At 32.4% G+C, this 10,758-nt stretch overlaps 3 protein-coding genes across 3 annotated transcripts in view; 2 read left to right on the plus strand and 1 right to left on the minus strand.

Moving 5' to 3' along the window:
* The window catches only part of HELRODRAFT_72896 (hypothetical protein), a gene marked incomplete at both ends in the record, with an annotated part of 7,780 nt that extends 6,493 nt beyond the window's left edge, over positions 1-1,287 (plus strand). The window contains one exon of the mRNA XM_009013657.1: positions 1,101-1,287. Coding sequence (XP_009011905.1) covers positions 1,101-1,287 — 187 coding nt within the window. The remainder of the gene's footprint in view (positions 1-1,100) is intronic.
* Positions 1,288-2,955: 1,668 nt separating this feature from the next.
* Positions 2,956-6,843, plus strand: HELRODRAFT_167944 (hypothetical protein; the record flags this gene model as incomplete). The annotated part of the gene is made up of 10 exons (XM_009013658.1): positions 2,956-3,247; positions 3,311-3,556; positions 3,648-3,745; positions 3,816-3,954; positions 4,286-4,437; positions 4,703-4,928; positions 5,030-5,226; positions 5,683-5,937; positions 6,461-6,572; positions 6,662-6,843. 10 exons carry the CDS (start codon positions 2,956-2,958, stop codon positions 6,841-6,843), a joined length of 1,899 nt encoding a protein of 632 aa, XP_009011906.1.
* Positions 6,844-8,783: 1,940 nt separating this feature from the next.
* HELRODRAFT_72974 (hypothetical protein) lies at positions 8,784-9,675 on the minus strand (the record flags this gene model as incomplete). The annotated part of the gene is made up of 3 exons (XM_009013659.1): positions 8,784-8,955; positions 9,101-9,238; positions 9,503-9,675. 3 exons carry the CDS (start codon positions 9,673-9,675, stop codon positions 8,784-8,786), a joined length of 483 nt encoding a protein of 160 aa, XP_009011907.1.
* Between the last annotated feature and the right edge of the window lie 1,083 nt (positions 9,676-10,758).

The following is a 10,758-nucleotide window of genomic DNA, read 5'->3' on the forward strand; positions in this document are numbered from 1 at the left end:
AACCTCAGAACTGACCACGCTAGCAAATGATCTGGTCATTTCATTTCTAAAGTTCGAAATCTCATCACAGAGCTTTGATCCAGGGACATCCAATCCAGACATTTTGCCTTCATTTGCTTCCAATTTTACCTTGATTGCATCGATTTCTGATCTAATCTCTTTACTTAAGCTGTTTATCTTGTCACATATCTCAGCTTTTCCACTCTCAACTGTTTTGATGATCTGATCCTTTATTGATGGTGACTTCAAGCACTCATCACACACAAATTTGACGTTATCACATGCCTTCAATAGTTCTAACGATTCCTCAGTCATGCCGACAGCAAACGAAATCCCACAACAAACACACTGAACATCTGTTGATTCCTTTTCACATCGTAGAGCATCGCTATTAGAATTTTTCGTAGATCTTCCTTTACCAGCCATCATCACCAGATCGAAAGTTTAATTGAAGTTTTAGTAAACGCGTTATCCAAGCCGACAAGTTGTGTAAACGTGTGATATAAATTGACAAAATTTTAGATCAGTAAACAGTATCTACTCAAACAATTCTTGAGTTTATATAGTCTATAAAATCGACACGATAAAAAAAAGACACAACACAACAACACAAGTTTGCCAAGCTATAACGCGTGTACAGTACAAACAATCCTACAACAATTACAAGCTTAGAACTTTCCACTTCGCCAATTTAAACACAAATTAATTTTAAATTTAACGAAAATAGAGTTAAATAAATCAAAAATTGCTACAATTAAATTTTCGACAAAAAAAAATTATATCACCCTACAAATGTAAATTATCCCTATCAAATAAAACTAAATTGAGTCAAAACTATTAACTACAAACAACAAAACTTAAGAAACCACAGAGCAAATCAAAAATACAACCAGCACGTATAAAGCAAAAAATATACTCTATATTACTCTATATCATCCAGTCAAAAGTGTATCATCATGTCCATTCTCTTTGGTTATATCATGATAAATAAGATTGAATAATTTGTATTTGAGTAAGACAATATTTTTTTCATATAATTTCGATTTTAATTTATATACAGAAGATTTCTAATAAATTTATTTTGTAATTAATTAATGTAGATTTGATCTTCTGAAAAAGAGCACTTCCCGATTTGAAACGGACGGATTGAACTCATTGGTGTACAAGTGTTTGTACATCGAGGAACGACCGTTTTTCACGTTGATTCTGGTTGATCTAGATGAGATGTTTCAGGTGAGATTATTTTTCTATTTGTTTTTTTTTAGTAAGTTAACACTAGCCCACTAGCAACTAATTTGTTGCTGTTATTCTGTTTTTACATTTGTCTGCCAACTAAAAATGTTCTGTTTTATATTTTAGTTATAATAATTATTCCTCTTTCAATTTTAGTAAATTATTATTTAACAAGTCTTGACAAAAAATATTTTGCGAAAAAACCTTATTAACCTATGGTAGAAGGCATAAAGAAAAGAAAAAGTAAGAATCAAAATTAAAGGAAATCAAAAATGAAGTGGTTCAAAACGTTTGAATTCTGTCAGTCTGCCACAAAATAATATGATCAAGGTCAAGTATAACGTTGAAATACGAAATCGTTTTCAGCTATTGACGGAAGACGTAAAAAAATTTAAATAGGAAATATTTAGAGATGCCCTCACAGCATCTGCAAGGGGATTTATATCCGTGAAAGACCAAAGAGAGGTCAGAAATGGATAACGGATGACATCGTATCTCTGATGAGTGAACGAAAAAAAGTAGAAGGCTGCAATCTTAAAAGATACAAAAAACTGGAAAAAACAATCAAAAATCATTGAAAAGATCAATAACAGATGAAATGTATAAAAACGTCAAAAAAATCAGTGGAAAAAGGGCTTATACCGGTTTTGGATGCATAAAAGCTAAATCTGGTAAAGTAATCTTAGAGAAAGAAAAATTGATAACCACAGCTGCATTCATGTGCTACATTCACCTTACACTTTACAATAATATATAACGTGCAGAACTTACGGGAACTCTAATTGTTTATTAACAAGTTATTTTCAATAAAAACGCGTTATAATAAATGACCGATATCTTATAACCTTATTAAATTAATTTTTTAACAGAAACAATCGCAGAACGTAACATCAGTTTAATATCAGTTGAAGGAACATGAGTCTCATCAGCTGCCTCACTATCAGAAGAAAGTTTTAAATACTCGCTCAGTACCAACCTTGCATTCTTTTTATGCAGTTACGGCCTTTCGGGGATGTTCTGTATGTACATAATTTGGAACGAGGTTTTTATTATTATTAAAAATTGTAGACCATTTTGAGTATTTAAAAAAAAGTTTGTGTGCGTGTGTGTAGGTATGAACATTAGTGCTTTCATTTATTTTTCAGAGGATTACTTGAGGTTTTCAATTTTAATTTAACTAAGAATTTATTTATTTGCCGCTTTCCTTGAGAATAAAAAAGTTTTAATATTGAAAAATGCAGCTCTTATTATTTCAGAAATCATCAGTTGAATCTTGAATATGAATTTTCGTCTCAGTAACAACGCTCAGACTTTTTAATATTTAATAAAGTTTTGTCTGAATAATTTAAATTATCTCGTGAATTGTCTCAAGTATTTTTTTAATGCTTCGTTTATTTTCTTATTTAACTATATATATATATATATATATATATATATATATATATATATATATATATATATATATATCCATGTATTTTGCCTAAATAATTTTCATTTTTTATATATTATTAAAAATTTTTATGATGTCATCACGTTAAACCAATGAAAATAAATAAAGGAAAAAAACAATAAACAACGTTTATCTGTTTATTTTTTATTAAAAAATGTTAAAAAAATTTATGCCGTACAGTGAACATCAAAAACAGTTTTAGTTTTATTTGCTTTTTTAATTCTGGTGTTAAAATCTGTCTTCTCGTCGATGTTGCCGTCCTAACCACAAAAATGTCTCGCGTCTCCCTAAGCGACACCGCCGACAACCAGAGGCTGAAAATTCAACAGAACACTTTCAAGAGATGGATCAACGACAAATTATCGTCGGTTCAGAAGTCTGTTAACAGTTTAGAAAATGATTTTTCTGATGGTCTTCTTTTAATTAGTCTGGTGGAAGTTCTCAGTGGAAAAAAGTTTAATAAGTATGTCACTTCGCCTAAGATGAGAATACACAAGCTTGAAAATGTTACTACCGTGCTCACCTTCCTTCAAAAAGAAGAAAAGATAAAACTTGTTAATATAGGTTTACACAAAATTTGACTTCAACATTTTGTTTTCTAATTGCTTCGTTTACATTTTTTCGAAGATAGCGCGGCAATCGTCGACAGCAAACTTCCATTGATTCTCGGACTGATCTGGACCTTGATACTACATTACTCCTTTCAAACCGTGGTATGGAGTGGAGAAAAAACGAAACCAACAAAAAGTGATTCTCCAAATAACCGACTGATGATTTGGATTAATGAAAGATCCAAAGTGAAAATAACAAACTTTACGACAGATTGGAACAGTGGGATTGCACTCGGGGCTCTCGTAGACGCTATATCACCAGGTCTCTTAAACGCCATGTTTTGAATTGTAACAAGTTTGATATCGATATAATGAACACATTTCAACGAGTGCAATCAATTTATGCATATAAGGACTGCTGACGGAATGGACAATGTGGGTCAAAACCGATGCACTTAAAAATGCGACAAAAGCTTTGACGATAGCTGAGAAAGAACTTAATATTGTCCAGGTTTAATTTAGCTTTTTGAACGTTTTTGAACATTCTTCATATTTATAGCAGGGTTTTTTTGTTTTTAAAGCTCATTAAAGCCGTAGAACTTACAAATCCGAATGTAGATGAGATGAGTGTGGTCACCTATCTATCACAGTTCCCAAAAGTGAAGTTGAAAGTAACTGCCAGTAGTTCATCTACTTCAGTTGTTTCTTCTACTACGACAAGTCAAAATTCAATAGTTCAGGTTTCATCATCAATCGCCACTCAAATTCAGTCTCACAAAATCGGTAACTTTTTTATTTTATAGAAAAAAAACTAGCATAGATTTCAGTTAAAAAATAATTAATATCATATTTACTGTGTAACAAATTTAAATTCATGTTTGAAAGTAAAATGTTTCATATGTTTCATGGTAACATAATTTCTTCTGTATCTTGACGAATCGAGCGGTTACGTCCTGTCAAATCTTAATGTTGTTTGCGTAGGAATCAATAAACCAAAAAAAAAGAAAAAAAAGTATTATTAAGATATGATAAACAAAATGAACAAATATAGGGTACGTGACTGGACGAGGAGTGCAAGCAAAAGGTTTGCGTGTCGGTGATTTCGGAGTTTTGACTGTTCACATCAATGCCAGCCCTGGCAAGGAGTTGAAAACTCATTTGATCGTTGGAGGAGGTAAGCAGGAAGATACGACTGTTCGTCAGGTACTCGGAGCTTAAACGTTTCCATCTTCAACCTCCAACCGTTTTCATTTGTTCACATTTATGAGTGATTTAGTAATATGAATGAAATATATGATTTCCAAAAAGCAGACTTACTGCTTAACAACAATTGATACAAATTTTTATTTTCATTCATGTAAAAAAATAATATTGTCATTTCTTCTTGCATTTATAACTTTCGATGTAGATAAATTATTTGTAATCAAAAATATCAGAACGTGCCTACTCTAACTTTTTTACAAATCAGATCAACCCAACAACATACGAAGTGACTTACGAAATAAAAGTAGCCGGCAAATATATTCTGACAATCATCTATGGAAACGAGCATGTGTTCGGAAGTCCGTTCAATATTGAGGTCGGCCCGAAGACTAGTTCAGACGTTGCAATTTTTGGACCCGGTTTGGAAACAGGTGTAGCGGGATGCACATCTGCATTTGTTATTGAAAATTTTGGAAAAAAAACTGAAATACGTTAGTATATATTTTTTTTAAATAAATATTTTTAATAGTACAAAAATTAATGCAAACGCACTAAGGAACAAAAATATAAAAAAGTTGTTGACCACTGACAGGTTATACGGTCTGCGGCCCCGTTGAATGCTGGATAGGAGTCTACCAGGAACACGACGGAACTGCGATGACGTCATTCGAACCAGTTGCACCAGGCGAATACACTATTCACTTTACCACACTCGACTCAGAACATCTTCCCAATTCGCCATTCGTGGTTAATGTCAGACCAAAACCAGAACATTTCGAACCAAAACAAGTTTGATAATGTTTGATTAAACAAGATATGATTTAAGTTGAAAACAAAATAAAGAATTATTTAATAACGGCACTTCCTATTCATATATTTAACTTTACTATTTTGGGTTTTTTTTATAAACTAAATACAAATACCTAAATATCTTGCCTGCGGTCATTTTTACCCGATCTCATTTTTCCAATTTAACATTTTTAGGATACAAATTTTTTTATAACCCAGCCTTTTTATAATTTCTTTTTTTACTTACTTTTCTCAGTTACCTACTCACGTGCTAATTGTAAAATAAGCCCAATAACTGCCCGTGAATGTTACATTCAAGAAAACCATATTATATTTAAACAGCAACAAATCAATTTAATGACCTACCTGCCGCAAAGTTTAGTTTACATTCAGTTGACTTTTGATGGCTTTAGAATTTAAAATTAATAACAACCTCATCGTAATATTTAAATACAGGCTACAGTATCTGGACCGGGATTCAGAAATAATGTGTTCCTTGGAGAAGAACTGGAATACTTGATAGACACAAAAGCAGCTGGTATGGGTAGCGTCAAAGTCGTTGTGTACGATTACAAACAGAAGCCCATCGACGTCTCAGTTACAGATAACAAAAATGGAACTACGATAGCTAAGTTCAAATGCAGTAAGAAAGAAAAACACATTGCCATTGTGACTTTTGGAGATGTCGTCATCCCTTCATTCCCGTTCGAAGTCAGGGATTTCATTCAAGTCATTTTGTTTATTCAGTATTTATCTATTATAACCACAGCCTTTATTTTAAGAATTTTTATAAAACCAAGCAAGTAAGAAATTAGTAAATTGTTGAGCATATGTGAACGAACAGCACAACATAACACGTACATTTAATAAAATGCAATCACACGCATAAAATTTATCCCGGATTAATAATTTCAATTCATTCTACAATTTTAACAGCTTGGATATATTGCGTAGTGTGCACTTTAAATAGGTGACTATTATAATTTGTTTGGACCGCTAAATATTAGCGGCCGTTTAGAGATTTTGTCATAAAGCTGGTCTTGTGATATGTTTGGAGTTTTTACCTAATTCCTGCAGTTATTTGAAATACTATTTATTTTATTTGTATTTACTTTTTATTTCATAAGTCTGATGGTAACAAACTCGATACATTTGTTGTTAAATATACACATATGTTTGAAGCAAAATCTTTTTTCAACAAACCCACTAAAACTATCTTTACTGATTTCATAAGATATACGTGCACGACCCAAACCAAGTGACTATAAGTGGTCCAGCTATTTCTGGTGAGTCGAAAGTTGGACAAGTTGCTGAGTTCACTGTTGATGCAACTAAAACAGATAGAGGTAATAAACTTTCATAATTATAAATTAAAACATTATTTATTAGTGTCTTGAAAGTAATTAACGAATTTCATGTATTTCTCTCATAAAAGGGGATTTTTCCATGGTTGTGATTGACGACAAGAAACGAGAAGTATCCTACGACATAAAGAGACTGCAGCCGAGATCATTCAAAGTGTCATTCACTCCAAAATCGGCTGGAATCTATCTGACTTACATATATTTCGCCGACAACAAAATGCCAAACTCCCCGTTGAAAATTTTGGTGGCATAAATAATACGATAAAAAATACTAACAAGGTTTTATATATTATTTCATAACAATCAATAACAAGAATGTTTTAAAAATAGAAAACTGTCTATGACATCAGTGTTAATTGAAAATTATTGTAAAAAGCTTCAACCAAATGAAATTAAATGAACGCTGATCCTGTGAACAATTAATACTGTAATAAAATTTGGAAAAAAAAGATAATCACAACAAAATATTTCTTCCTACACTCAATAAGCAAATAGGAAATTTTTATAATTCTATTGAAATTGAAAGTCATCACATAAATTTAAAAATGTAGTAACAATCTTCTCATTTATATTTAACTGAAATTATTTTCGAATTCGAATTGAATGAAAATTACAAAAAAAGTTGAAGAAACATAGAAACATTTATATACAATATATGAATACCAAAATAATTGTGATTTCAAATTCGACTGGCATTTAAAGTTAGAAGACTTCGTTTGTGGCGATATTTGAAGAATTGTCAATGGTGGAAGAAGAATCCTCATCAAAACTGTTGAAGCCATTAGATGAAGGGTTAGTATCGTTTGGATGCTTCTGAGAAACGGAAATTTGAATTGTGCTTGAAACTTCATCGGACGTTTGCGTTAAACGAACGTCAGGAGCATCGTGCATCTGTGATGCATGTTGATGTTGCGTCGAAGTGTGCGCGTCATCCGAAGTCGCCGATTGGTTCAATCCTCGCAGCAATTCATATTCATTCTTGGAAATCCACCTCTCGTCGCCTAAAGGCACAATTTCATATTCTTTGCCATTCAACAGAAGAATCTGAACTTTGCGCTTTTTGTTTTCATGGATGAGTTTTTGTGAAGCATCTGTTCCTTTATTATCGTCAGATGCATTAACGTCAAGAGTTTTATTGGAAGATGATAAATTTAGCGGAGAAGATGAAGCGGAGAAAGAGTTTTCACCGTTATCACCAACTGGTGATGCATGTAACAGAAACTCTTTTTTGGTACAACAATTTTTTGATTTAATAGACAAATCAATAACATCGTTAGTAACATCATCTTGGAATGAATGATTGAAGATTTCTTTTTTGGTAGTTGAAAAATCAAGTGCGTGTTCTTCGGCGACGTAGTGCTCAGTTGCAAGAGATTTGGGATCTGATTGATGTTCTTCAACAGGAACATTAGTCAAAGCAATTTGTGAGAAATTAGAGGCACTCTTTGAATCACTTGTATCACTGGCACAGTTCACTGCATTCAATCGATTGGATAACTGGAACGTGCTCTGTAACATGTGGCTCGTCGGATAGACAGACAAACTGTTATTGTGGCCAGTACTTGTGTCGTCGGTGGTTTTTGTTGCGTGTGCGTCGTTGGGTTTGAATCTTCTCTTTCGCTGAGGCTTCAGAACTGATTCAAACGAGGTACCCGTCGTTAGAATGTTGTCTGTAGCAGCGATAGCAGGTGTTGTTGATGTTGAGTCCTTGCTTCTGTCGGAATCATATTCATCCGAACAGTCTCCATAATTAATTATCTGTGTGTAATTCAACGCTTTTATTGCAACTCATTGTTTTTTATAAAAATTTGTTAGAATAACAAGTTCATTATAGATTGCATTAAACAAATTTTTGTTCAGTGTCATTGTCAAACAGATTCAACACAAGTGAACAAAATTCCACAATATAAAACATGAACCCGTTCAAGCTCGTAAAAATTTATGAAATATGGTTTAAAAACTCTTTAGAATATATAAAAAATTTATAAGCGACGGATTGTTGCGGCAAGTAAGTAGCAAAGCATGCAAGGACTACTGCCATATAGCCCAAATTGTACCATTAAAAAGTAGTAACATTATGTTGACAATCAATAATTCTGAAAATTCCAAAAATGAGCTCAAATGTTGAATAGGAAGTCGTAGGTGTTTCAGTCTATAATAGCAATACTCATTTATTCAAGTGTTTAAAAATGCTTATTGACTTGACATTTTGAAGAAAAAAACAAATGCTACCTCTTCTTGTCCATCTGAGTTAATAAATCTTTCGAAACCTGTTCTTTGTTGCCCAGCCTTATCTCTGATTATCCTGTTGATGGAGCTGATGCTGGGAATGTTTTTCTCACTGCATATTCCATCCTGAACAAGACTGAATTTGTAATTTTTTTAAATTAGTGTTATCTAATGACAAATTAGAATGAAATTTAACAATCAAAAAAATTTTAAAACCAATAGAAATTTTTGTCTGTAGTAAACTAAAATTTTTTACAAAAATATCAAATAAAATGTTTTACCACTGTCTTATTTCCCAGGCAAACATTTGTGTATTTTGTGCCTTGCACTCTCTCACTCTGTTCACAACATCTGGAGTGGTCACTTTTGGCTTACTGCCACCAATTTTGCCAGGGTTTATTGACCCTGTTTTTCTGTATCTTGTATTTTTAATGCCATTTTTTCATAGTATGATTTCATGACAAATTAACAAATATTCAAATTTTTAAATTTGGTTCAAATTATGACCAGAGATTATTATTGTTTTATCAATAGACAGTGACACATTTTTTTTAGCAATATTGAAAAGGTTGAGTTGTTAAGTTATTAATATAAATAAACAATAAAATTTCGTTAGCAATTGCAAACAGTGCTATTTTGCATTATTGTTGTATAAATTTTTGAATGATGATGATGATGCCAACCTGTTCAAAATTTTGCTGACACATCCATGAGAAACCTGCAGCTGCCTGCTGATCTCACATGGTCTCACTCCATGAAGAGCCATGTTCAGAATTTGCACCCTTAGATCATCAGGTAGTGGTCTTCCATTCGTGAACTTCCTTCCATACTGGTTGACATTCTTTGAGCCAGGCATCATTTCTGCTGTTTGTTGTTCAATTATTATTTCAACATATAGAAATGAAGTGGAGTGGACTTGTGTATCAAAATTTTATTTTTCCATGTTAAAAAGGAAAAAACCTTTTGTCCTTTGCTCTGTAATGTTATTCAACTGAACTAAACTTATATTATTCTTGTCTATTTCTGTATGGTTTGCTGTGCTACCATTATTTACAATGATCACAATTTTGTTGTTATTTATAGGAGAAGTAGTTGTAGTAGTAGTATTAGAAACAGTAGTTGGAATGGTGGTAGTTGTATAAGTGGTAGTACCAACAGTGATGGTAGCTGCAGGTGTGATAATTACATCATTATTATCAGTGGTAGATGTAGTATCCGTGCTCGATGCATCCGTGGAAATAAGAACCCTGGAAGCAGATGACTCTTCTACTTCCATTTGTTCTTCAACAATTTTTAAGGTGGAGATTTCGTTTGCGTTGTTTGGAGGAACTGGCTGAAGTCCTAATGCTTCCAAAACTAGCGAACCATCCATGTCAAAATCGTTCGTTTGTTGCTTTGTTTGCTTTTGTTTATTGCCTGTACAAATTCTAAACGTCTTATCCAAAAATCCAATCAGTTTCAACGTTCAATAGTTCATGAGTAAACTGACAAATTAATTTATCGCTGAAAAGAACGTAAATTTAATTTTAATAATTAATTTATCTGGAAAAGTAGGTTAATTATTTTCAATTTTTCAATGATTTGCTATCAAATCTATCACTATGATGATAAAAATAACTTTTTCATTATAATTATTATACGTTATGTCATCGTTTATTAATATTACAAGAATGCGACTTGTTAATCATTTAATTAACCTCATTGAAGTTTTTTGAATAATTTCAACTAAAAAAATTTAAAAAAAAGAACTTCAAATGAATGACTACGAACAAGAAGAGAAGCTAAGTGTAACCACCAAAAAGTATTACAGAGGTTCATCCTGTTACAACGCATCTATAACTCAATGAAGCGCATGCATTCACTCATTCATATACACTCGTGTGCATGTACTCGTACTATATACGTTCTCTTCTGTACGTTCTGCATGCACTCTGTGTAT

The sequence above is a fragment of the Helobdella robusta genome (genome assembly GCF_000326865.2).
Source record: "Helobdella robusta unplaced genomic scaffold HELROscaffold_12, whole genome shotgun sequence".
NCBI lineage: Eukaryota > Metazoa > Annelida > Clitellata > Rhynchobdellida > Glossiphoniidae > Helobdella > Helobdella robusta.